Below are 27,547 nucleotides of genomic sequence, written 5' to 3'. Positions count from 1 at the left end.
CACAGGCCCCGTTGGGTGAGTCTCCATACTGAGTATAGGGCAATTCTGGTGACGGGCAGAGGGGGGATTGGGGTGGCAAGGCACCCAGCGCCCCCCACCTCTCCACTAGCACCAAGACCCAAGAAGTAGGCTCTCCCCTCGCCTGAAAAGACCCTCCATGAACCACCTCTGCTCCCTGGCCCTGGTGAACTGCCTAACCCAACGAGCCCCTTCCCCGATGCCCTCAGAGGCCAGGCACAGTCAGAGGCTCCAAACAAGTCTTCAGACCAGATCTAGCCAGCTGGAGTGGCCAGGGCTGGGGCGAGCTGGGTGTCCATGGGGAAGGCCTGAGGCCCTCCCCTTCCTTTCCTTCCTGAGCCAAGCAAACCTCCTGAGTTCCTCTCGCCTTTGTTCCCCAACAAGAGGCGTAGCTGCCCCAAACAACCAGGCCCAGGCCCAGGAAGCCAAGACCCCACCCTGACCTCCTGCAACCTAGCACTTCCAATCCTCCTGTTTGTCCACCTCAAAAAAGAAAGGAAGAGGTGGGGGGCGGGGCAGGAAGGTGGAGTGAGTCGAAACGAGCCGTTACTTTCACATCTGCCCTGAGAGGGATAGAGCAGACACCCTGAAAGCAGATGAGGTGAGGTGGGGTGATCACCAGGCCCATTTCACAGATGAAGAAATTAAGGCTCCAAGAGGCAGAGCAGAGACTCGCCCCTGGGACTGTGACCCTGAACCCAGACTCATCGGCTCCACGGTGCCACAAAGACCCCTCCCCACCCCAAATAAGGAAGGTACTGGGCCAGAAAGTGCGTGGAGGAAGGAACGTTGAGGAAGGGATCTAAGACTGACTTTGAGAAGGGACGCCCCTCAGAGCACAGCCAGTGAGGGGCCCAGGAGAGCTGTCAAGAGCACAGACCCCCCGCCAGGCTGCCTGATTAGATCCTGGCCTGAGTTTACAACCACTCGGGTCTCAGTATCCGCATCTGGAAAATGGGACGACCACGGAGGCACACAGCTCTCGTGAGTTGGTTGTGAGAATGAGGTGACAAGACCCCAACAGCCCTTGAATATCGCCTGGCTCGGGTGACGCATCCTGTTAGTGGGACAGGTAAGCGTCCCAGAAGTGATGGTGATTGTTGCTGCTCGGGGCTCTGTGCAGACCTAGTGAGGGAACCCCACAACTAAACTCCCACAAGCTAGCCCTTGTCACCCAGCCTTCCACCCAGGAAAAGGCTGGTGGCACGGGGCTACCCTAACAGTGACCCCTGGGGTCACCTGAGGCCACAGTGCCCATGCTGCTCTGGAAGGGGCAGGCCTGCCGCTCCACACTCCCCGAGATCGTCGGCGTCCAGCGGCACGCCGGCGAGCTCAGCTCGGCCTGTTTACCCTGGGCCCCTGCCAGCCGCCCCTGCCAGGAATGATTTCATCCAACAGTCACAGCGGGTGGGCGAGGGGGGCCCGTGATATGCACCAAGCCAGTCTGGGGGAGGCCTGCTGGGGACACGGCTGCTCCTTCAGGGCTGGGCAAGGGGACATGGCAAGGAAGGCTCCTGGGACTGGGTACGTCTGGCTTTTCATCAACTTCCAGGCAAGAGATCAAGTTCAAACAGAGAGGTGGGCCCCTCCCACATCAGCTCAGCCACAATCTGGGAACCACATCAGAAAGTCCCATGGGGCAGGGCTGTGGAGATCCTAATTAGTCCTCGCCTACCCTCGGAAGGCGCAGAGGCAGGCTCCTGGTTCTCGGAGTTCAGAAGCAGAGGGGCCCCAAGACAACACCCCCTGAGCTCTTCTTTTCCAAGTCTGAGCTCAGGCCCAGCGGACGAGGCAGGGACGGCCAGCGCTTCTGGGACAGCAGAAGCTGTGAGGTCGGAGGAGCGACACCCGCTGAGGGGAGAGTGCTCAGGGCCTGCGAGCAGCTCTGCTGTGCTCACTGGGGAGGGCTCAGGACCCCTGGCCCACCGTGAAGGTGTCACACTCAAGGGACGACATGGGCCTGGACAGGTGGACACCAGGGAGTCTCCCCAAGAACCAGTCTTCACTTGAACAAAACGGGGAACATCTGGGTCCCAAGTGGCCAGTCAGACGTGCACCGATGGGCCCCATGGGCAAGGTCAGATCTGCCTCGTATAAGCTTTGATTCCCTCAAGCATCCCCCACATCATGAAGGACGATCGGAGACGGAAATAAGCAAGTGGACATATCCCAAGGGGGTGGGGATTTTAATAGGAGAACCTGGTGGTGTGAAAGGAAGGCACATTTCACCTCCCAGCTGGCAAAGCCTTTCATGGCCACCGGGGCCGGGGGCGTGGTGGGTGGCATTAGGGAGGGCGTTCCCCGTTTTACATAAGTGGAAACTGAGACTCAGAGACAGGGCGGCCCTCTCGGCTAAGGAGCAGCCTGGCTAGAGAAGAGAACAGGCCTCCTCACGGGCCCACCTGCACTCCAGGTACGTGTTAACCTGGAACCCAGCTGTCGGCAGAAACCCTTGCAAGGGGGTGACATGGGATGGACGTGTGGGTCAGGCCAGACTTAGAGCTCTCCAGGAAGCTGCCAGGTCTCGTTGGGGCCACTTGGCCCCCTGCTCCGCACAGGGACTGCCGGCCCCACGAGCATCAGGCCCTCCAGCTGCCCCAGATCGGAGTGGGGCTCCTCTGGGCTTCAGTCCTCACCGCGGCTCTGTCTGCTCAGTGCAGCTACACCTCTGCTGGCCAGATTCCTACTCTGTAACTGAGCATCTGACTCCATAGCTGTCTAGACACGAGCTCCGCGGGGGGCCTGGGGGAGACGAAACGCAGACACGCCTCGCGCTTGACCTCCGGATGGGGAACACCGGTCCGCTGTCCGAAGGCTGGTCCCAAGCCACCCACATCAGAGGCACCCCAAGGCTTGCAAAGCAGACGCCCTGCCCGAGTCTCTTTCTGAAGCGCCCCTCTCCTGACAGCCACTTCCCACATCTCAGCATCTCGGTGGAGCCTGGCTCGCAGCACGCCCGTGAGGCAAACCCAGACATCTCTCCTCCACTTGGCAGGAAGCAAGGGGGCAAGTGGTTCCCACTCTCACGTCAGATTCTCGAACCACCGGGGGGCTGACAACGAGAACCGGGTTTGCACACCACGGCAGTGGGCTGGGAGAGCTCGTAAACGCCCACAGCAAATCCCCAAGGCTCCACAACGGAGAGCATGGGGCCCAAGACTGGCCCTTCGAGGTGTTTCCGTTGTGCTGCAAGTTCTCAAGGCCAGGCTCATGCCAATGAGAGGCGGGGTGGCTCTCTGTGAGGGGACTCACTAACGCTAAAGGACGTCCTCACACCACCACCGCAGAGAGCGGCTTTAAGAAAACATGACTCCTCCTACCATCTGGGTTTCCAGCCCACTACCCCCCGGGCCGGTGGAGGAAGAGCCCAGGGGAGGGTGTCAGAAGTCCTGGGTGCGGACTCCAGACTTATCACGTCTGTGTTAAATGACTACATACTACCCATAGGCAGGATACTAATTGTGCGGTAGATTTAATGCGAAAACTTGGAGGAGGATGGTGCACAGTGTGATTAAAGAAGGCTCTCCCATTCATTTAATTACAACAAACAACCAGCAGGCCTGGCAGCACCGCTCCCGTGAAACACCACCAACATGAAAGAGAACTTTCTCGACAAGCATCCACTGAGTGCCTCCGACCAGCCGGGCCCAGTGAACACAGAAGATCTATCAATCCATCTGTGCCTCCAGGCCTACTGTCTGATGGGCTGGAGTCACATGGCAGTAAAAAGAGACACAGTCCCAATCCCCATTGCCACGGTCAGCTCAGTCCAGAATGTTCCATAAGGACTAAATATAGATCAGCTCTAAAAATGATTTAGGTGTATCAATGAGGGCGTTTTTAGCTGCAAGTAAGAGAAAACCCAACTCAAATGGAATAAATGTCCAGCTGTTCAAGGGCAGGGTTGCGCGAGGGCCAATCACATCAAAGACGCGTGGACGTCTTTCCTTAGGTGGGATCAACTTAAGCCACCTCCATTCCGGGCATTATATAAAGATAGGACTATGCCCAGTGGCAGGCAAAGGATCTCTTCTCCCCTATGGGTCTCTTTCGAAGAGCAGAGAATGTGGGGCCTAGCACCTTCTTCCTCCCAGGTCATCGGCCAGCAAGTAGTCATAAGGCCACCCCCAACCATTCTTCGGCAAGGGGAACATGGCCCCCACGATGGCCTTACCCTCCCCAGGATTTGGCTGTGTTAGGAATGAGTGGACGGACAGGGCTGTACCAGCAGGAGGAAGGCTGAGTCTGCTGTGCGGGAAGGCTCAGAGCAGCAGCCACCAGCATCCACCGAAGCTTAGGGCACAGTGGTTCACTTTAGAGCAGCAATCCTAATACCTGTGTTTGGGAAGGGCTCTGATAAGTAGATGCTCCTTCATGCAGGTTTTTATGGAGTAGAGATGGGAGCAAGAGGAAAAATCCTCTTCGGAAAACAGTAACAGTCACGAGGGGTGCCTGGGTGGCCCAGTCAGTTGGCTGTCCCATGCTTGGTCTCAGCTCAGGTGATGATCTCAGGTCGTGGGATCAAACCCCATGCCAGGCTCTTTAAAAAACTGACCACGGCCTGGGCGTTATTATTCCAATGATCCAGTATTCTCATTGAAATAAATAAATGAATCCTTAGGGGAAAAAAAAAAAAAAGTAATGGTAAAGAAATTTCTGTGTTCATCAGTGCAAGACACAAGCGATCCAAGCAGAGCCTGGCCAAACCCACCCCTTGTCCGCGCGCCCTGCGTGCTTCCTGCTCTGTCATTCCCTCTGCTGTTAGAGCCGGCTGCTCGGTGGGACCAGCCATCCTGCCCGTTCTGCTGCCCACATTCCCCCAGTTAGGTGGTGGCAGTTCCAGGCCTAGAGTCCTCCCCATGCCCCCACCCAGGTGTCCTCTCCAGCCTACCCTGCTCGTTGTCCAGATGTTCAGAGCACAGGACCTTTGCACAGCGGCAGCTGAGGGCAGCAGAGATAACACCCAACAGGGCAGGTGGGGAGTCGAAGGCCAACCAGCACGGAAACCAGCCAGAGGAGGCCGAGTTCACGAGTCCGCAGGGTGAGGGCCTGGGAGCCCGAATTATCCTCAGACAAGCCCGGACTGGGGCATGAAGGCAGGCCTGTGCAGCACCAGCTGCTTCGAGGACTCTGCATGGGACCCGGACTCACGCTGAAGGTGAATCACGAGCCTAGGAGCCCCCCAGGAAGAAAGTCTGGGTGTGTGCTGGGTGAGGTCTCCGGGTGATGGCTTGCTTCAGGCTTCTACTCCAGCAGCAGCCAAGGCTGGCGCAGAAGAGAAGACTCAGACAAAGTCACACACATACCATATGCACACACATACACACACGTGTGCACGCACACACACATGCACCCAGGCCCACACATATATGCCACTTCAGCCCCTGCAGACCCCAAGAGCACCACGTCCCAGGCAGCAGGACAGCTGGGCTTGGACCTTGTCCTGTAGAAGCTCATGCCGTGACCTTGGGCCATTTGATTGGCTTCTTTGAGTCCTGGTTTTACCACTTCTAAATAAGATTATTGAGGATGGTGATGTCCAAGGTCATCTCAGCTCTGACGATTAAGGTCCTTTCCAAAAGACCTGGATGGTTTCCAAAAAACCTATTAGCAGACGATGGTTAAATTGGTGAGATCAGAAGAGGCACCACAGTTCTTAATAGATCTCTTTTCATACAACCCCCCAGTGGGGTCCGATGAGCCCGCAAGCTCGGGCCACAAGCGGAAAGGGGACTCGTGGAATTCTCCAGATGCTGGCTCAACCAGGAGTCGGCTAGAGAGGCTCTAACAGCAAAAGCCCATCAGTCTTGCAGCTTCTGGCCACACTGGTTTTGGCCTAATAGGCCTGAGTCCCCACTCCAGTGTTCCCTCCTTCCCTGAAGCTTGCAGAGAAGGGCAATGAAACAAACCAATAAAGCGAAAGGAAAAAAAAGGTTTTTTTTTAGCCTAATGAGGCAAGTGAACTACTTCTTTTTCTTCCTTGGAAAGTATAAAGTACTCCTGTCACAAAAATATTTTCTGTTGCCGAATCCACAGGAGCCTCGGCCTCCGCCAGCCGCCCAGCAGGCCCGTTTTCAAGGGCCGGGGGCTTCCAGGCTGGTCCTGGGTGTCGCCTGAAGCTGGCTTCAAAGGCTAATGTTGCAGCAGCCGGCAGGGACTCAACCGAGTGATTCAACGTGCTTTCTGGAAACAGTTATGCTAACCTTTCATTTTCTTTTAAAAATATGTGATGGAGAAAATAGCACGTCCCCCACACCCAGCAAGAAGCAGAGCTCTGGAGCCTGCGTGCTTCCCGCGGAAAAGCAGACTAAGCTACCGCAGCATCAGCATCGAAGGCTCTTCCACCGATGGCTGTGGGGGAGCGTTCGGGTGGGGAGACAGGAGAAGCGGGGGAGTCAGGGGGAGAGAGAAAGAGGAACAGAGTCTGATCGTGTACAGGCAGAAAGAGAAAAGGCAAACACAACCACCTTCGTCCTCCCTGTTTACAAACCCCACCGTCATATTTCTCCTGCCAGCTGCATCCAGAAACATGAGCCTCTTGAAAATTCCCTTACGCTTGTTGTTTAAACCACAAAACGTCAACAGTTCTATGCAGAAGCCCAGCGGCCGGTGACTGTACAAATTCTGTGGCACCCTGAGGAGGCAAACCATGATCTCCATCAAGAGTCACTCTGGTCTTTGTATACACCGGCCCCTCTGATCCCTCCACTTTTATCCACTGACTTCAGCTTCATGGACGCTGCTCCAAGAGATTTTGGCCAATAAAAATTGATTTTTTTTTTAAAAATTGGTGAATATGAAAATGGAAAAGGAAAGAATGAGCAAACCAGATTTTAAAAGCGCCTTCCAGAAGGGACGGGCAGTGGTCTCTCTCTGGTCGATTCAGGACACAATGCACAGCAACCACCCAGTGTCTGTTGAACTGAATTGTCTCCTCACTCCCCATGATCATTTAGAGCCCCTGCTATCCAGTATGCAGAGAAGCCCAAGAGATATCTTTCCTTAATTTATGCTTTAAATTTTTTAAGATATATGATGCATCACCTCCTCAACATAAAAATAATCTGAGGTGGGCGGTCACACAGGGCTATTATATTACATTGATTAACATATATTTGTGGCATAAAATGCGGTCATAGAGAATATTCTCACCACAAAACCAGTGGTTTCTATGAGCTGCCCGGTGGCCAAAGCAAAGAGGGAAATACCATGAGTCACACACTCGTTTTCAGATTCTGGTACCTTAAATAACAAGAGTGACTGGATAAGCATTACTAAATGCTAAAGTATTAATGTATTAAATGATCAGTCCTCAATTCACCAGAATGTCTTATTTCTCCCACGCCACAGAAGGTGGTCATGGTGACTGTAGGAAACCAGTTTTGCGAAATTGCATCCATACTGCTATGAAAAGAGGTAACCAGTCCATTACAAAGCCTTTGCAACTATAGATTCTCAAGAGATTGACATAAAAAACTGGAGCTTTCCAGAATATGACCAGCAATCCCCAAGAACAAGGCCAATAAGAAATGTAGACAATATGCACAGAAACCAGCTAATAACCAGAAATGGTGGCTTGGGCTCTGAAGGGCTCTAGTAAACTCACTGAGAAATAAGTTTGCACTTGATTTAGGGTCAGGCTTGCCCCCTAATCTTCCCCTAGGTTGGCTCTGTCCTTCCTTGTCCTTCCTGTCACCCCAGACATAAGCTTCCTGCCTACACTACCTACAGAGGCCTCCCCAACCCTCCATGCCTCCTGCCTCTTCTGTTTGTTCCTTTTCTGTTCTTGTCAACCTAATTATCCCACTTTTTCTGTCCCCCCCGCCCCCGGCCTGTCATCACGGAGTCACACGGCTCTTGTGTGTGGCTGATAAGTGCTCAGGACCTAATACAGTGTTTGCCCAAGACAGAGGCTCAGTAAAGCCTTACAGAATCCATGAATGAATAAAGAGTAACTGAAGAAAATGAACCACCGAGACCTTAAAAGATCTTTTGGATTTGGAATTGGATAATCATTTTCAAAACATCTTGGAATTCTACTGAAAATGCAGAGAAATGAGTAAACATAAAGCTTCTCTGCTTAATCCACCAAAAGCGATGCAGCAGCAGCAGCAAAGAAACACAATTCAAGCACACGTACATGCGCACACGAGTGCACGTGCAGACACACGTGCGCACACACACGCACACATACTAGCCCCAAGAGGCAGAGCAAGTGAAATCAGCCTCTCTGTGCTCCCCCTTTTGGTCACCTAGAGCTTGGGTCTTAGGAGCATACTTGGCCTCCAGCACGCACACTCAGCTCCTCTAGGACAAGGTGTTAATTGTCTCACACTGGGGTTGGCAAACTTTATCTACGAAAAGCCCAAAAGTAAATACTCTCGGCTTCATGGGCCATGTGGTCTCCATCCTAACGACTCCACTCTGCTGATACAGTGCAAAAGCAGCCACAGACTAAATCATGGGCATGGCTGTGTCGCAATAAAACTTTATTTACAAAAACAGATGGCGGGCCAGACGTGGCTGCAAGCCACAGGTGGTCAGCCCTGGGCTCTCCCGCATTGTTATCTACTCGCTAAACTGTCCAACGGAAGCAGTGTAGGTCTGTATGTCCCCCCCCCCCCACTCAGTGATGGAGATGGGAGACATTCCAGATGGGGCACCTACAAATTCAGTCCCAACAACGCAGAACCGCTTTGTCAGAACCATAAATAAGTGTCTTAACCTAATTCCCTGCCGAAAGAGCGCCAATGTGAAAGAAGGCTTTACCATATTAAGAGAAAAACATAGCCAAAGAATTTCCTTAACAATCAGCTAAGTTCTTGAACCCAGGCCAGAGAACACACAAGGGCTCCGGTTTTGATAGTTTGGGGAACTGAAACATTTCCACATTCCAGAAGGAGCTGCAGTCCCAGCAGAAGGGGCCACGTCCCCATCGGACTCTGGACAAAGGCCGCGCAGAGGAATGAGGTCCGGCCGCCGCTCCGCTGCCTGGTTTACATTCCCTGATGAAATATTGATTCCTACCCCCTGAAAATGGTAAAAATCAATACGGTAACAGAAGCCTTGTAACATCAGCGGGGGCCCGGGCGCCCGCAGCAAATTCAAGGGCAGCCCTCTAAGCTCCGGCACCCAGAGCACGAGACCACAAATGACCAGCACAGAGGCCGTGGGGGAGAGAATCCGAAATGGAAAAACACAGAAGCAAAATAAGAAGGTAACTATGGCAGTGCGATCGCAGCCCAGGCTCCCGGTCGCTTTACGAGGCTGAGTGACAGGCTCCAGGAGATGCGAAGCCCTCCCAGCCCAGCCTCTGTGTTATCTGATTCACTCCTGGACGGCTCCAGCGGCTGAGTCAGCGGCTTCCGACAATCAGGTTGTCTAAGGAGAACTGGCCGGCGGGCGGGCATGAGTCACACCGAGCGCTGCACCACCCCCGCCCTCGCCACCGTCCGGGGGCCACCTGGACCCTCCTCACTGAGGACTCGGGACAGAGTCACGGAGCACCGGGCCAGACCTTGAGACACAGGCCTGGAGAAGACGGAGCCTGCTGAGCAGCTGCTGGAACCTGAGCTTGGAAGGCCCAGGGCCAAGCCCCCCCACCAGCCCCCGGCCCCAAGTGACCCCTGTCCTGAGTTCAGGGACCAGAAGCCGGCTCAGCAGTAAAAGGACCCTATGTAAACAGAGCAGCCCCCCGTCCCAAAGGCTTCCTCTTCAGCCACTTCAAACGGCTCTGGCCTGTAGGTGGCCCGGGGCCCGAAGGTGGCCCTGGGCGGATGCAGGCCTGGGGTGGGGAGGGAAGAAAAATAGCTCACAGGCCTCAGCCTGGCGGCCTGCACACATCTCCCTGCCCGTTGGCGTCAGGGGGAGCGCCCACAGGAAACCTCCCTGCCTCGGCCGCACTCCGAGACCACAGGCTGCTGGAGCCCGGGCGAGGCCAGGTGTCCGTCCAACGCGGGCGGCCCCGGGGATCGGATGAGGCCTGGCTACGGAGTGCGGGCTGGGGACGTGGGGTGGCGGCCGGCTCCCTGCGCCATCAGGCCCTCATCAGACAAGGGGACCCGGGCCTCCCCCCTCAGCCATGCCTCAGAGCCGTGGGCTCCTGAGCAGAGAGCCCTCGGGCCGGTCCTGGGACCCCGCTGTCCCGCAGCGACTGTCTGACAAGTGCATCAGGCCCGAGTGTCCCTCATACTCCAGCAGTGCCCAGAGACCTAAATCAGCAAATAAGCCAACATCGACTGTGCTCAGGAGATGGGGGTGGGGGGTGGTGAAGAGTGAAATGTGACTGTCCTCAGAGTGGCCGTCCAGTCCGGCGTGGGGATGTGGGGAGCCGCACTGGGCAGTGGGCTGGGGAACGGCTGTCCGGGGCAGAATTTCGGGCGGGACCCGAAGGATGGGAAGGGCAGCTCTGGAACAGCTGTGGGGACACAGCCCAGGAGCCATGGCCTGGACCCCAGGAGAGCCGCTCTGGGAGGCGCTGGGAGGCCATAGAGGAGGGGAGGCCAGGCAGAGTGGGTGAGAGGAGGAGGGAGGAGATGAGGCCGGGAGGAGGGGCGCCCCAGCAGGCCAGGCCCCCGAGGACAAGGACGCGTGTGAAGGGTGGACAGCACAGGGTCCAAAAGCTGGACTCAGCAAAGCAAGCAGAGGCTTTTCTGCTGGTGCTTCCTCACGGACACAGCTGGGACACCTCGCTAACAAACGTGGCTTTCCCCTCTCACCTTCTTCAACACATCCCCGTATTTCTGTCCTGGAGTCCGGCCTAGACAGACCAAATCACTCTCCTTTTACCTCCCACTCTCCTTCTCTATGTCTCTCTTTCTCACCCTCTCTCCTTGAACTACTCAGGGGGGAAAAACTGCACGGACGAAATGCTGCCTTAGGATAAAATTTTTAAATGTTCTGCAAACACGGCCCGTGTCATGTTGAACACATTTGGAAACAGTTTGTATCTGAAGCTGAACTGGTCTGCCCTCGAAGCTGCTTTCTATTAAAATGTTTGCATGCACACTGCCCCCACTTCCGGCCGCTGGCATTCCCTCTCCCTCTCCCCACGAGGACAACGACGGCTAGCCCCAGGAAAGAGGAGGCGCAAATCCTAGGGAGAAGCACAGAACGGGCTGTGGTTGGAGGGGATGGGCCTACAGGGGGCACCCTCTTCCCCCAGCTTGGGATGTGGGGGACAGGGGGACAGACCAGGCCACTCCGCTGGTGAGCCTCCTCTGTCTCCAAACTCAGCAGGGAAAGTAAGCGCACATGTGTCTTCTCAGCAGTGAGAAGCAAAAACAGAGTTCTTTGGTCCCCAGCCCAGACATGTCACTGGCAATCTCAGGCCAAGGGGGGGGGGTCACTGGAGACGCGAGAGGAGTTCCAAGAATGGAAAGAAAAGTAGACAGATCAGGTCAGAAAGGGCGGGAACCCAGCGCCCCGGCGGGGGAGGGGAGGCTGCTCAGCCACAGGGGCTCTACCCGCGTTGCCCATGGGCCCCAGCAGGGTTTGTGAGGCCTCCGAGGGGAGGGTCGGCTGGATCCACGGGTCCTGTGTCCTGTGTCCACCCCCTGGCCCCAGGAGGGTGGGGCATCGTGACTACTGGTCTCCCACCAAGACTGTCCAGTTGGGGGAGACAGTAGCCCCCAGTGTAATGCTAGCTGCTGTTCCCAGGAGACGGGGGTGCTGGATGACAAGCAAGCGTGACAACAGATGTCCAGGGTAATTTCTACTCCTTAACAGTGTCGAGGGTCCCCTGAGTGGCTTAGTCAGTTAAGCATCCAACTTTTGATTTCGGCTGAAGTCACCGTCTCAGGGTCTTGGGATCAAGCCTGGAGTCAGACTCTGTACCCAGGGGGAGTGTGCTTCTCGCTCTCTCTGTCCCTCTCCCTCTGCCCCTCCCCCCACCCGCAGGAGCGGGTGCGTGCATGCGCCCACTCTCTCTCTAAAATAAATTTTAAAGAAAGAATCTTTTTTAAAAAATGTATTGAGAATACCACACTCAGGAAAGACAATAGCTGTTAAAGTAAGGGACAGACTCCGAATGAAATCATGACGGTGGGGGGAGGAAACGGGCCCAGGCTAGGAGCCACCAAGTTAGCCACTGAGCTCGTGGCCGTGGCAGACAGTCCCAGCAATGTCCTTGGGTTATTCGAAAACAGCCCCGGGAGGTGGGGTCACAGCCTCACGTGGCAAGGCAGCATTTGGAACGATTTTCGATCCTCAGGCCCAATTTTTGTTGGTTCTGTTTGGGCTGCTCTGAGTCGTCCCCCGGCCACCCCCAGTTTCTGGTCCTTTGCTGTTCCCGAGAGTGACCCAACGCAAGGCGAGAGCACAGCCCATCCCCAGCCTGCATTTTATTCGTCCCTGTGCTCAGGCGGACTCGGATTTGCCGGGAGGAGAGGCTCCTTCCAAACTGAGCCTCGTTCCAAGCCAGTCTCCACCCCCTCCTCATAATCAATCATCAAACAAAAGGGAAAGAGCCGGAAGAGATGGTTTTACTCCCCCCCCCACCCTTTCCAACTACTATCAGCAAAAAAAAGCAGTTTAGTCAGTGGAAACCAGTCTCTTGTGTGGGTGTCTGCAATTTAATATCCATTCATTTCCGATGCCTTTTTTGAAAAGCCACACTTAATTCAACTTTTCAATGTTAAACATCTTTTTCTCGAGCTAGAAACAGCCCTCACATACCATGCTGCCGGCACACGGCTGGCTTCCCGCGGGTAGCAAGGGCCGGGTCAGAAACACGGCAAAGATGGTCCACTGAGATCTTTCTCGTCCTGCCTGGACATGTCGGGGATGACACCAAGACAGTCTCCACCTTGGCTCACAATCTGAAAAGAATCTGCCCCCTGGCCAGAGGCGCATTACTGCCCACGTGTTCCAAACACAGAATTACTCAGTGGCAGCAGCTCACGCAGCATCTGGGCCAGCGCCCTGCCTGCAGAGAGCCCCACTGCTGGCTGCCTTCCAGGGGCTCGGGGTTGGGGGGGAGTTGAGAAGTCCTGCGTGTGGTCACAGGATGTGCTATTCTGGCTAGCCTCCTTCCGGTGAGACTACCACATCCTGGACACTTCCTAGCGGCACGTTCCTAAACAGGGAGGCACCAGCCTTCCCGGGGAGCTATTTAAAGTCTAGCCACCCCATCCCACCAAAAGGCCAGGTTGCATCCATCCAGTAAAGGCCATGGCCTTTGGGGACTTGAGGGTCAGAGGCAGGTTAGTTTCCCTGCAGTAGAGCTGTGTGACTTCGGGCAGGTTACTTAAGCTCTCTGAGGCCCTGTTTCATCCTCTATAAAATGCAGATGATACAGCCATCTTGCTTATAAGGTGGAAGTTACAAATGAAGGCAGAGGCTGGGTCAGCCCGTTGGAGCTCATCAAGCAGAAGTTATTATGATCATGTCATGACCAATAGACACATTTTCAAAGATAGTTATTGCTAGAAATTCCACAGTTAACTAATAGACGTAGTATCTGACAGACCTCACTGAAGGCCAGTTTCCTACACCAACCCCGGAGCCCGTTTCTGTCCTGATGAACAGCAGACAGAGAAAAAAACGGCCCATGGGCTCCTACGCTGGTCGGCCTTCACGGCCCACATCCAGGCAAAGGTGTGTGAGGATCTGGGTCAGAACTCCCCTCGTGGCTCGCAGTCTGAGATCTTTCCCTGGGCCCACGAGAAGATTCCAGGCTACCGGGAGTCTTCCTTCCTTCCACAGGAAGTCCCGAAAATTACAAGGGCATGAAGAAACCAAAAAATGCGATCTCACTGCAAACCAAACCTTGCCTACCGACATCTACCGACAAGTGGGCATTGTTGACGGTCTGGTAGGAGCTGGATTTAATTTCAGGTGTGAAGTCTTCACTACACAAATCAGAGCAAAAACTACTACAAGGAGAACATTTAAATAGAAAGCAAACCATTTTCAAACACAGCGTTTCTCAGATTGAATTCACTGTGTCTCAGTTTTGCAAAAAAAAAAAAAAAAGTTCCAAGCGCAGATGCTTATCAGCTGGGGTGTGCAACCTCCGTGAGACAGAGCTGCGCCCATTAGCATATCAAAAGTTCTGAGAAAGTCTCCAAGAAAGAAATCCATTAGCTCTGCTTTAAGTCAAGGTTGCCAAAACTTTTTGAAGAAGGGAGCATTGTTAACACGTCTAGAGGGGCGCCTAGGTGGCTCAGTGGGTTAAGGGTCCGACTCCTGGTTTCAGTTCGGGCCATGATCTCAGGGTCGTGGGATCGAGCCCTGCGACTGACTCTCTGCTCAGTGGAGGGTCTGCTTGGGCTTCTCTCTCTCCCTCCCCCCATCCCCTCCCTTCTCCCTCTCTCTCTCAAATCAGAGATAAATCCTAAACACACACACACACACATACACACACATCCAGTAACCCTGAAAAACCCCAATTTGGGAGACGTGGTTTGTTTTCAAACCCAGTGAAATGCCCAAATGAATAAAAATGAACACAATGAACAAGAGTTGCCTCAGGAATGGAAGGGAGACTCAACGTTCACTGCTTACCTACCGATTTCTTTATAAAACTATTGCTTTCTTTTATAAAAATGTAAGCTTCTATTTTTAAAACTCTGATCGTACAGTCTGCTTCTTAAAGATGCTTCCATGAGTCCCCCCGCTTTCCCTCACCACAAGCCACACTCAGTATCTCCTAAATGCTCTCCTCTTGGGGTCCAGTCTTGACTGGTTCTCAGGAAATCAGGGTGCTCTGGACCTCTAACTTCTCCCAGGCTTTGCCACCTGGGAACTCAGGTCTGCAGGCAGGGAGCGCACTTACCTCGTGGTCAATTTTGATAAGTGCAATGTCTGCTTTCTCATCCACATCCTTGATTTTGGCTTCGTAGGTGGCACCATTCTTCAGCTCGACCTTGACCCGATGCTTGTTGGTCACCACGTGGGCATTTGTCACAATCAGTCCATCTTCAGACACGATAAAGCCAGACCCACTGGCCACCGGCACCTCCCTCTTAGAAAAAGGAAGCCTAGAAGCCAGAGGACAGCCCAGTTAAGCCGAAACACCTTCAGATCAACTGTTCGATGCACTGATTCAGCAACGCACATCTAGGAATTTACTTTACATGTCGGGTCTATTCAACCTTCAGAACAACGGAAGGCTACTGATTTTTGCAAGCATCCCAAAATTCCACTTACAAAATATTCTTAGGGACTCTCTTCAGAGCTAGAGGTTCTTAAGTGATCTAGAAGGGTCAGAATGGCCATTCAAACAGTCTAAGGGGAAAGCATACTAAGGGGGAAATGTTATCTTCCCGTAGGAACATATTCGATAGCTCTTGGACATTTCAAAGGGCCCCAGAAACAGCCCTAATGCTTTGCTAATGGCAACGCGTTCCGGCGAGAGCCTCAGAGGCCGTGGGAAAGCAAGAAGGCCTTCTTTACTTGCGAAACAGCTCGATGTGAACCACGGCAGGAGCGATCTTCTCCACCACGTCGGCAATGAAGTTGTATTTATGGCGCAGACTGTTGGGGTCCTCCTGGCCTGAGAACCAAGCAAAGACAGGACACGTCAAGACGCGGTGCTCTGTGCTGGGGCTCCTGAGAAGGATATGGGTGAGAAGGGGCCAAAATACACACCTGGACCTTTGGAACCCCGGACAAGTGAGGACCAGACCCCAGACCCGCACCCCATTGCAAAGGTCCTCGGGGCTCTGAAGGGAACTTCCACTCATGGAAGAGGTAACACCCGTCAGAGATGACCTGTTTGCTCCGCTTCTCTCCTCCCAACGGTTTCACCGCAAAAATGCTGACCCAGAGGCACCAGCTGATACCTGGGCCTCCTAGCGGCTCCTCGGCAAAGGTGGTGAGGCAAGGGGTCACGGTCACGGTCACGATCACGGCACCACCCACCGCCATGCCCCTGCCAGTTCCCACAGTGCCACAGAGAAGCAGCCACTCCCAGCATGCCACTGCGGCCACCACCACAGAGGGGAGAGCTGAGGTGGCTTTGAGGAGATGCCCACTAGACATTACAGGCCGAAAAGCATTAGGGCAAAGGCACACATCCTGTCTTCCCACGGATCCCACAAGGTGAACAGAGGCCACCGTCTGTCCCCAGAGCAGTTGTCCACTACGCCTTGTTTATTCCAACCCCCTGGGACATCCCAGGCCAGAAGGCACAAGAGGTGCCTTGATACCGTTGGGGGGGGGGGGAGAAAGAGAGGGAAATCAAATGACCGTAATTTCTATGTAAACATACACACTGTAATTAGCGAACCCCCATTTCAAAGCTACTTTCGGACAAAGAAATCCCACATCCCAGTGTGGGACTCTCACCCAGCAAGGCCAAAAAATGGCTTCCACCCACCAGAGGCACCCACCACGGCATCTGGTTCAGAAGTGAGCTTCTGGAAACTCAGGACACCCATTCTGCGGGCACAGCACGGCCCCCGCAAGTGCACCCCGAGACTGCAGTCCTGGTCCCAAAGCCGTGCTACCTGTACACATCCCTCAACACCTCTCTCTGCCTTCACAGGCCAGAGGAGTTCTAGGCGAGTCTGCCCCTTCCTTTCTCTCTCTTGTCTCCCTTGGGCCAGTCGCCTCACTTAAAGCCACACAAAGCAAGCTCCAGGGAGGCAGGCTCTGCCAGACTCGCTCCCTGTTGGTCCCCTGCAGCCACTGGCACGCAGCTTCCAGAAACCGTTAGAGCAATGTCATGGAGTCATCTTCTGTCTGTTGCATTGGAGAATTTTAAATTGGGGTTTATATTTTGTGTCTTTCTTAAGACATTTTGGTAGGAATTCATTTTTAGCAGATTTTAATTGAGCCGTATGGATAGGAAATAAAGGAAATCTGTTCCTTTGCCACAGATGGTCTAAGGAGCACTGATCTGTCCCCCGCCCCTGTCGCTCCCTGTCACAGCTCACTCGGAGGGATTCACAACACAACTTTGCAGTCTAAAAACAAACCACTGGCCTACAAAGCTGCCCCTGACTCCCGCAAGGGCCTATGTTCCCCACCCGCAACACGCATGCACAGAGTGCACACAAACACACACCCACACTTACACGCTCAGCTGTGAGCATGCACACACACGTACATACCTATACATGTACACACACGCGCACATACAGACTCTGTCTCACACACACACGTGCATATACACTCTCCCGCTCACATACACACTTGTGCACATGTGTGTGCACTCACATATATGTGCAGGCTCACGTGTGTGCACGCTTACACGCGTGTACTCATACACACAGAGCTGTGCACACCCTCACACATACTCATATATATACATGCACTAACACACACTTACACTCATACACACACATAGCTATATTCACAGACACTTAGAGAGACTCACACCCCCCAACACCTCCCTCCCTGTGAGCCGCTGCCCGGGCTCGGGGCCGGCCGTCAAAGCTGTGACCCTTTCAAGTCCTCTGTGGCCCTCAAAGCTGCATATCCACAGGCTTCCGTGGCAGCCCCACAGCAGCTGTCCAGACTTTTTCCTCGGTCCCTGCCACGGCTGTGTGACCCCACCAGAGACATCAGCAATGCGACTCATACCACTGGGCCCCAGGACATCTTGGGGACGAGCCTGCCTCTCCCAAGCTTTCCCTCTGGGAAGTGAGAGGCCATGGCCAAGCAAAGGGCCCCTCTCCGTCCTGGCTACCGGGCTCTCAGCTGCTTTCCTTCCGGGTTGGAATCCCTCTCTTTTTGCAGAGCAGAAAAAATCTGCACGTAGTAGACCAAGAAAACGAATTCAACAAGTTCACAGTAGCGTCACTTGATTCTTTGTGCTTTAAAGCCCTTTCATACAGGATCCTGTTGTATGTCCTTCCTTCCTAAGGATTTGGAAAATCAGATATTGTGCTTGTATTATATGTAGGGAAACTGAGGCTCATAGACCCTAAGTGACTTCTCCATAGATACTAAATTTTCTTAATAGAGAGTATAAGTTACAGGAATATCTGGGCAGATCTACGACTTTTCTTCTTAATCCTGGCCCCAGACATATCTACCATCCTCCCAGGTTTCTATTAATTGGTCTGTTTCCCCAAGGGCACCGAAGGGAGCTATAAAGAAGGTGATAGAAACATTCCCTCTGGCCACAAAACCTGGCGAACATCACCCAGAGACAGCTGTAAACACACGCATCTGGGCTTCCTCAGACCAGCTTCCTGGGAAAGGCCAAAAGGAGGTTTAATGCCCAAAGGCCAGTCCCCCGCAAGGGCGCATGGAGTTTCAGAGACTCTCTCAAGCAGGGCAATCACCAGTCTTACCATCATTAACTCACTTTGTCTCTCTGACTTCCCAAAGCGGGCACAGGAGAATTTGCCCGCAGCAGGAGTAAAAATGAACATGGGTTTTCCCAGCTAGTGCGAGAACCACTTGCTCTCTCACACAAACTAGCGAGAGAACTTCCAGGACCTGCGCACCCCGGGAAAGCAAGATGGAGGGCAGGGAAGACACTGGTCTGGGCGCCAGAAGGCCCAGGTCCCATCCTGTCTGCCGAGTGGTCTCCATTTCCCCATCTGTAAAATGGGGCCAGGTGCCTCTAGAATGAGCTGCAAAGTCCATCCAGCTCCAACATGCTACGATCGAATCCCCTTCTCTCCCTCCCAGCAAGCTGAAGCAAGATAAAGAGTTTGTGGAATCGGAGACTGAGCCCAGGACTCTGCAGACTGCAGACGAGTAAACAGAAAGGAGAAGCGGGAGGACAGACCATAATGAAAAGCCCAACTGACAAGCCTGAATTGTGCAGCTTAGATGAAAAGCAACCAGTGACCTCCATTACCACCACTGAGTGGACCAGCACAACAGGAACATGAAATAGAGCAGAAACAATGAACATAAAGAACACCAACTAATTGTTCAAACATGGGCAAGATGTCCAACCAAAGGAGTGTTTGGCTTCTCAAAATGCGATTTCAGAACAAGGGATGAACATCTTTTAACAGCAGTGTGGCTCCGTGTCAGAGTCCTGCTCCATGTAAAAGGTTGTCCGTCAAGCTAGAGGACACTACCACTGCCCCCCTGGTCTTTACAAGCCCTGGCTGGCTCCATTTGCTCTGATCTCAACGGCTGGCCAACTGTCTTCCTTCCAGAGGGGTCAGCCGAGGTGGAGAATCCCCAGAGGTGGACCCAGACTGGCTCTGGCTCTTGATTTATCGATAAGGTGGACCCAGTGTCTAAGCGATGCAGACGGATGGCGGGTTGGGGCATCCAGGCCACTCAGTATGGGGAAAATGGCTGAGAGCACAGACGTGGTATCAGACAGATCAGGGTATGACTCTCCGCACAACACTTATCTGCTGTGGGACCGACCCTGGTATGTCACCTTACTCCCCCAAGAGTTATCCCCTTGTCCATAAAATGTAATGACAATAACACCTGCCTTAGAGTGGTTTTGACGCTGATTTTATAAGGTTCTCTATATGAAGTGCTTGACCAAGTCATGGCATATAGTTTAAAATTAAAAATAAAAAGAGAATAAATAAAGATGCCACCCAGTAGGCCGCTCTGGACAGGTGTGAGCGCCACACAGCTCAGTGATATGTTAGGAAGAGAAGTACTCTCCCGACCTTGGCAAATTTGTGTAGGTCCTGGAAACTCCTCCTAACAGGGCCATCATGGCCACTCCCACAGAGGCAGAGATCAAGGGGAAGCTGTGCGGCAGGCCCATTTGTCTGGCTTTGAGGTTTACCTGTGTTCCCCTGTGTACAAGGTTAACCCACAGCCACTGCAGAAGGGAAACAGGGCACTGGGTCAGCAGAATAATCTAACCTGAAATGCAGTGTATCTGTACTCTCAAACTCACAAGCAGCAACCGGCTTGCACCAGAAGACAAATATAACTCCCTCTACAAAGTGAGGGCCTTGCTTAGTTAGGCCAAACCAATGTGGCAGAAGGTAATGAAAATGGGAAGCCTCACGCAGGGCCAAGGTCTGACCCTTCTAACTGTTCCCATTGCTCCATTATTGTACAGAAGCTGGAATTGCTTGGAGTTCATTGACAGCCCACCGTTTACAGAAAGCTGGTGATTCAGAATTCAGAAACGTGGGGGTAAGGTGTTGTTTTTTTTTACATTCCTGATTAATGAAAACAACAGGAAAGACAAAATGACCAATATCATGAATCAAGGAGGAAGCATCACTATAAATCCTACAGACATTAAAAGTATGATACGGAAATACTCCAGAAAAATTGTGCACATAAATTCTAGAGCTTGGGGAAATGGACCGATTTCTTTAAAAGACTTCATTGACCAAAGCTCATTCAAGAAGATATAGTTAACCCAAACAAGAAATTATCTTTGCAGTTAAAAACCTTCCCACAAAGAAAGTTTCATGCTCATGACTCCATAGGTGAATTCTACCAAACATTTAGGAAAGAAACAATACTAACACTTCACAGACGTTTCCCAAAAATAGGGAAAACACTACCCAGCTTATTTTATGAACCCGACATTACTCTAACATAAAGCCAGACAAGAGACATTATAAGAAAACTACAGACTAATATCCCACATGAACACAGACCAAATGTCCTTAAAATGTTTAGTAAACAGAATTCAGCCATTAGGAAAAAAAAAGAATTCAGCAATTTAGCAAGAAGAATAATATATCACGACCAGTCAGGGTTTATTCCAGGAAAGGATAAATAAGGTTTAACATGGGGAACCTGGGTGGCTCAGTCAGTTGAGTGTCCACTCTTGGTTTTGGCTCAGGTCCTGATCTCATGGGTTATGGGATCGATCCCTGCATCGGGCTTTGCGCTCAGCAGGACTCTGCTTGGATATTCTCTCCCTCTGCCCCTTCCCCTGCTCTCTCTCTCTCTCTCACTCAAATAAATAAATATGCTTTAAAATAAATACGTAAGTAAGGTTTAATATTGGAATATAATACTAAGAAAACCCAAACAATTATCCAACAGATGCAAAAAGATGTGACAAGAATGGAACACTCATTCACAATAAAAGCACGCAACAAACTAGAAAGAGAACTTCCTCAACCTGATAAAAGAGATCAATAAAAAACCTAAAACTAATATCACATTTCATAGCGAAAGATTGAAGACTTTTTCTCTAAAACTGAGAGAAGACAAGGACATCCACTCTTAATGACTTTCACTCAGTACTTTACTGACGTCCTGGCTGGAATAATTAAGCTGGAAGAGGGAATCAAAAGCACGAAGTTTAGGAAAGAGAACGTAAAACTGTCAGTATTGGAAGATGACGTAATAGTGCATATGGACGTGCTTAGGAATCTGTAAATATGCTGCTGTAGTAAGTGAGTTCTTCATTGTCACAGGCTAACAGGTCACTATACACAAAACCGTAGTTCTATGTAGTAATAATTAACCCTTGGAAACTGACATTTTTTAAAAATTTTTTTTTTTCGACAGAGAGAGATCACAAGTAGACAGAGAGGCAGGCAGAGAGAGAGAGAGAGAGGGAAGCAGGCTCGCCGCCGAGCAGAGAGCCCGATGTGGGACTCGATCCCAGGACCCCGAGATCATGACCTGAGCCGAAGGCAGCGGCTTAACCCACTGAGCCACCCAGGCGCCCCGGAAACTGACATTTTTAAAATAGCAATCATAATAGCATCAAAACATTAAATGGGTAGGTATTTAATAAAGTATGTGTAAAACACTGCTGAAATAAATTTTATTCTATTTTATTTTTTTGTTTAAATGTTAGGTAGTTAACAAACAGTACAGTATTGGTTTCTGGAGCAGAATGCAGTGATTTGTCACTTACATACAACACTCTGTGCTCACCACAACAGATGCCCTCTTTAATACCCATCACCTGTCTAGCCCATCCCCCGGCCACCTCTCTCTATCAACCCTCAGTTTGTTCTCCATCGTTAAGTGTCTCTTATGGTTTCTCTGTCTCCTACTTGCTGAAATAAATTTTAAAAGATCTAAGTAAATCAAAAGATACCCCATACTCATAAGTCAGAAGTCTCACTATTACAAAGTTATCGATTTGCCCAAAAGTTGACCTACAGATTCAGCATACTCCCAATGAAAATCCCAGCAGGTGTTTGTGTAGAAATTGATAAGCTATTTCTGAAACTTATGGGGAAAGCAAAAAACATGGGATATCCAAAACAATTCTCAAAAAGAGAAAATCAAATGACTTATACTATGTGATTTTATTTTAGACTGAAAAACTCTGAATAACTAGGATTAGTAGAATGATGAGTCACAACATTTTACAGGACAGGCCTTTCCATTTAGCTAATAAATATTTATCATTACTGATTTTTAACACAACCAATGACCCATTAAGAGTAGCCAACATTTCCTATAATTTAACGAGTTTTAAAATTGCCAGGATTTCATCCAAAAATAATAAATGATTCCTGTCTCCTCTTTATAAACTACTAGGAAAGCACACAACTCCATAAATATTACTTCCTTGGAACCCATGTTCCGTGGAGTTTCACAGATAATACTTCTTTAACTATTTTCAACAACTTCCTTACAGGAGGAAAAAGAGATACAGTGTTGCTAAGTTTCATTTAGTATCAAAAATAGCATAACAGACACTTCCATTATTGTTTGCCCAAAAAAGTCGGGCACTAAGTTAAGTATTTGACATACATTAAGTTAAGTATTTGTCATACATTATCACAGTGAAGAAAATGTGTTGCAGTGAAAAGGAAAATCACAAGGTAGGGACGACAAGTCAACAGATAAACTTTATTTGTGTTTCTAGGCAAAACTTTAACACAAAATCGGGTATGTGTTTTAAAAACATCAAAATGTGTGCTTTTTTTTTAATATTTAAGGTAAAAATGCCAGATAAAGATTAGATGTGGGGCAGGAAGAAGAGAGAAGTGTTTATGTTTCTAATGCCATAGTTCTCAAACTCTGCCCCAAGGCACCCTGGGGTGCCATAGCAAACTCACAGGATAGTTTAAATTTTCTACAGAAACACCGTGATACTTGATGTCAGCGGGAGGAGCTAGTTCTCAGCTTCAAGATCAGATTGCACTATAATCCTTTGGATGATTTTGTGTCTTTGTCACTTTGGATTCTGGTGGTCACTGTGATTAAAAGCAAGTACTGTACAAAAATCAATGTTGAATTTGGAAATGGGGGTAGCAGTGCCCAAGCTAATTTCAAGGCTTAAGAGTCTCTATGGCACTCAGCAGTACACCTAGCCCACCCATGAACAGGTATGGTTATTGAGTAACAAAATTAAAATTCCATTTTTCCTTTATTTTCTTTGCAAGTGACAATTATACTGCAAAGACACTAACACACATTTAGTTGTTGGGACCTAATTACTTGATGAATAAAACCATTAGGTATTTCTTTTGGCCGAAGGGGGTACCACGAAAAGATTAATGAAACACTAAGGGTGTCACGAACCATGAAAATCCGGGGACCTCTGCCTGACGCCTCTTGGGCTCTCTCCAGCAGAGGGTCCTGAATCCCAACACAGTTGCAATAATTCAGAGCAAAAGTGGATTTACAGTGAAGGGTAAAGGTAAACACTGGCCCTGCGAGGGGCCCTAGCAAAGCATTCAGTTGTCAGATACTTTTTGGAAAATAATTAATAAATAACAAAAAACATTTATAAAAATATTTAAACTGTAGTTGGCTGAGGTGACTGTCTCCCTCCCTCTGCAACACATCTCCTGTCCTATCAGAGCAGCTGTAGCATTGGGGGATGGGCCTAAAAAGTCAAACTGTAGAATCATTTTGCTTGGGTTTCATTAGATACACTTATGTGCTTTGAAGTCACTTCTGCATTTCTATCCTGGCTCCTAGTGCAAGCCAGAGATTGTACAGGGTATGGTGACCTGGCCTGGAAGTACATGGTAGTGGGGAAATATGCCAGAAGAAAGACTAAATTAATAATAATAATAATAATATTAGGCATGGACATGATCTTTATTTAGATTGAAAATAATAATAATATTAATAATAAATCATTCTAGTCTCTCCATAGGAAACATTACAAACTCACTGTCCTATGAAAAGGTGGTTGAGTCTATAGCCCCAAAAATATACAGGGAAGGAAAGGTATTTTACTTTTTTAATTTTTTAAAAAGATTTTATTTATTTATTTGACAAGGAGAGAGAGAGAGTTTAAGCAGGGGGAGCAGCAGCAGAGACAGAGGGAGAAGCAGGCTCCCCACTGAACAAGGAGACTGATATGGGGCTGACCAGAGCCAAAGCAGACGCTTAATCTTCTGAGCTGCCCAGGTGCCCCGGGTGGGAAGATGTTTTAAAGGTGAAGGTGTATTTGGCATTTAATGACAGCATCATGACATTTTTCTGGGTTTTTGGAGTCTGTAGGATTTTCTTATTTTGAAAAACTTGTAATTTGTGGCAGTTTGCTTTTTCAATCTAAATAAAGATCATGTCCATGCCTAATGTTATATCTATAGTTTTGAATTTTTTCTTAAAGAGGGTCCCCAAAATTGTATGCTTTTCAGACCCCATAAAACCCGGACCTGCCAACAGGAAGGCAGGAGTGCCAACCCTACCCAAGTAGCAGGCCTGAGTCCCACAGGTTCCCGGGTCTCAGGCCCTCTGGAGCTCATGACCAGCTGGCAATGTAAGAGAGGGGACCCCTGAGCTACACTTACAGGGTGCATTGCCTCAGCCGCCAAGACTCTCAGTCACTGAGCAAAGAGCATGGCCAGCATGGGAAGCATCCGCTTTAGAAGGACCGAGGGAGCCCTCCAGGCCCTCCCTGGCAGTCCCAGGAGAACCCCAGGGTCGCCCCGGGTGGGGGCAGCTGCCTCAGATCTGGCTCCGGGAATCCTCGCAATGGATCCTGGACACCTTGCCCCTGTTCTGGGCTCCATCCTGACTTCTCCAGACAGACCCCGCCCCCATTTGACACTTGGAGTGTCAGGGATGGATGGAATGCCAGGCAGAGCTCCAACCCCAGTAGATTCCTAGCAGGGTCAGCGAGGCTGGGAAAGGTCCCAAGGCTCCCATTGGTGCCAGGATGACGCCCGAGCCAGACTGGGCCTCAGATCCTGATTCTGCCCCTTCACAGCCGTGCTACTTCACACAGTGACCCTGTCTGAGCCTCAGTCCCCCATTCTGCAAGATGGAGATAATACCACCTCCTCCAGGCCGTGGCGCGTCCTAAGGGAGAGAACGCACACAAAGCCTGCGCTCAAGGCCACGATCACCTCCCAGCTCTCACTAGGTGTGCCACAGTCCAGGTGCATTTCAAGGCCTCCGAGTGCCTCTTCCCACACTTCTAAGGCTTCTCAGAATCCCGTTTCAGCATTATAATTCTGGCACACCTGGCCCATTTTCAGGTGTCTCCCCCAAAATGACAGTTACAACCTGGGGTGCATGAACTTACTCAGGACCCCCATGCTGGTCTCCATCACTTGAACACAGTTCCCTCCTCCAGAGGGGGCTCTGATTCCCCAACTCTCTATCCCATGACTTCTTGTTGTACACTCTCCATTGCCGCAGACTTCTCACTGGCCTCCAAAACACCACGCGCCACCCTACCTGCTTGCACTCACACTGTTTGTCTTCCTGCCTGGGTCCTTGTTCTCCTCCCAGACAGCTCGCCAATTCCTACCCAACCCGCGATGCTGGCAATCAAATAATAAAACCATAATCTTACTCATTTATTGAGCACCTACTATGTGTCAAGCCCAACGCCAGGCACCCCATAAACATTACCTCTAGTTATTCCTGCAACTATAAGGATGATCTTATGCCCAGTCTACAGAAAGATGGAAAAATGAAAGAATCAGAGAAGTAAGGCAGAGGAGTGGAACATGTGACTCATGTCCTCGGAGCTGGCAAGTGGCACTGGTGGGAGGCCTTCCCTCTCTCTGCTCTGCAGCCGGAGCCCCCCCACCCAGGTCCCTCACTCAGCCTCCAGCCCCCTGCAGCCCCCACAGTTGTAGGAAAATGCTTTCCACTTCCATGCCTGAGAGCTCAGGGCCGGAACTCAAGATTCACAATCCAACCTTGGCTTCCAACAATCGTGCCTTCCAGTTTGCCAACAGAATCGAGAAATAGAGCTAATTTGGAAAACAGAACACAGTGTCTTCGAGGGAAAAGAAATGAATCCCCCTTTATTCACAGGGCACAGCATGTTCCCAAAATTTAAATCAGTTGCAAGAGCAGATTGATCAAATCACTGGCATTTTAATGCACTGTCCTACATTCAGGACGGGAGAGATGATTTGCAGGGCCCCATGCAAAACAACAACGCAGGGGCTCCTTGTTCCAGAGCACTGAGAAATCCAGAAGGGTGAGAGCAGAGTGTTAACCCAGGTACCGGGTCCTACTGAGCACGGACCGCACGGACTGCACACCTACGTCTCAATTTCGTTTGATTTCAAACCCGGGGGGCTGCTGAAGTACTGGAAGGCAGCGCCTGCTGTTCAGAGCTGACCGGGATGCTGAACCCAGCCAAGGCCAGGAGCCCACAGGCAGTCTTCAGGAGCTGACGGACACTCCACGTGCCAGGAGGCGCCCCCCGCCCCCGCCCTCCATGGCCCAAAGGGGGGGCACTGCTCACACATGCGGGAGGCACGTGACCTCAGGCAAGCCCCTTGGGCTGAAAGTTCCTCAACTTTAAAATAAGGAGGCTCTACACAGGGTTAAAGGCAAAGAGGTTGGCCTCTTTGTAAAGGATGCTGCTAGAGTCTACCCAGAGGGCTCTCACTGGGGCAGTGGATGTGTGTGGCTCCAATAAAGAGACATTACCCCTCCAAAAAAAAAAAAAAATAAGGAGGCTCGATTGGGTGGCTTCCAAGACCCCCCCCCAACTCTCAAAGAGAAAGAAAGACATCACTTGTAATGCTTCACCTAATTGCTACAACTTTAAGTGCCACTGAAGATACTGGCCCTTTGGAGCCTACAAATCATAGCGCAGCCCAGTTCCCACAGTTGGCAGGATGCAGGGAGAAGGACAAGAAACATGAAGGAAGAAACTCAGCCAAAAAGGCCAGAGTCAGCCAGGGCCTGCTGGCCGTGGAACCACAGGAGGGCGGCTGGGGACAACTCACCCTCCTCCCCTCGCCCCAGCCCCCTCATGCCGCCGCCCCAGCCCCCTCTTCCTCCTGCCGCATGGACACAAGTGACAAGGGAAAGAAGACCCCGTCAAGACAAAAGCACAAAATGCGGTGCACAGAATCTGGACACGAAGGCCAGTGGAAAAAATGTCTCCGTCTTCACCTGAAGGGCCAGGAGTGCCCCACCCCACACCCAGTGGTGACCGCGAGAGATAACCACCCCTGAGATGCCAGCTTGGACCACTGCTCTAGACTCAAGGTCCAGCCCGAAAGCCTTCTCCAGACTGTGGGCAGAAGCACAGCCAGCCGGGCTCCCACCGGCTCAGAAACTGTAACCAAAGAAACAACCACAGCATGCCCCGAGCGGGGTGTCCTGAAATATTTAGTCTTTCGGAAGGGCTCACTTGCTTAAGGGGTCTGGGACATACTCCTGAGTGGTCATCAGCCACCTGCGCACAGCCCCCACACCCGGAGCGTGAGCCCCCCGTGTGAGGTCTTGCCTCTGGGGCTCCAAGTACCAGCCTCGGTTCAGGGCACAA

The 27,547-nt window shown here is 51.2% G+C and overlaps 1 protein-coding gene across 1 annotated transcript in view; it reads right to left on the bottom strand.

Moving 5' to 3' along the window:
• Positions 1–27,547, bottom strand: part of HTRA1 (HtrA serine peptidase 1) — a 50,143-nt gene that overhangs the window by 7,894 nt on the left and 14,702 nt on the right. Inside the window, exons 2-3 of the mRNA XM_046027899.1 lie at positions 15,415–15,514; positions 14,795–14,999 (exon numbers count right to left, since the gene is read on the bottom strand). Of these exons, the coding sequence (XP_045883855.1) occupies positions 14,795–14,999; positions 15,415–15,514 (305 nt within the window). The remainder of the gene's footprint in view (positions 1–14,794; positions 15,000–15,414; positions 15,515–27,547) is intronic.

The sequence above is a fragment of the Meles meles genome, chromosome 13 (assembly GCF_922984935.1).
Source record: "Meles meles chromosome 13, mMelMel3.1 paternal haplotype, whole genome shotgun sequence".
Classification (NCBI taxonomy): Eukaryota; Metazoa; Chordata; class Mammalia; order Carnivora; family Mustelidae; genus Meles; species Meles meles.
The sequence above is the reverse complement of the archived record's forward strand: the minus strand, read 5'-3'. Positions and strand labels throughout refer to the sequence as shown.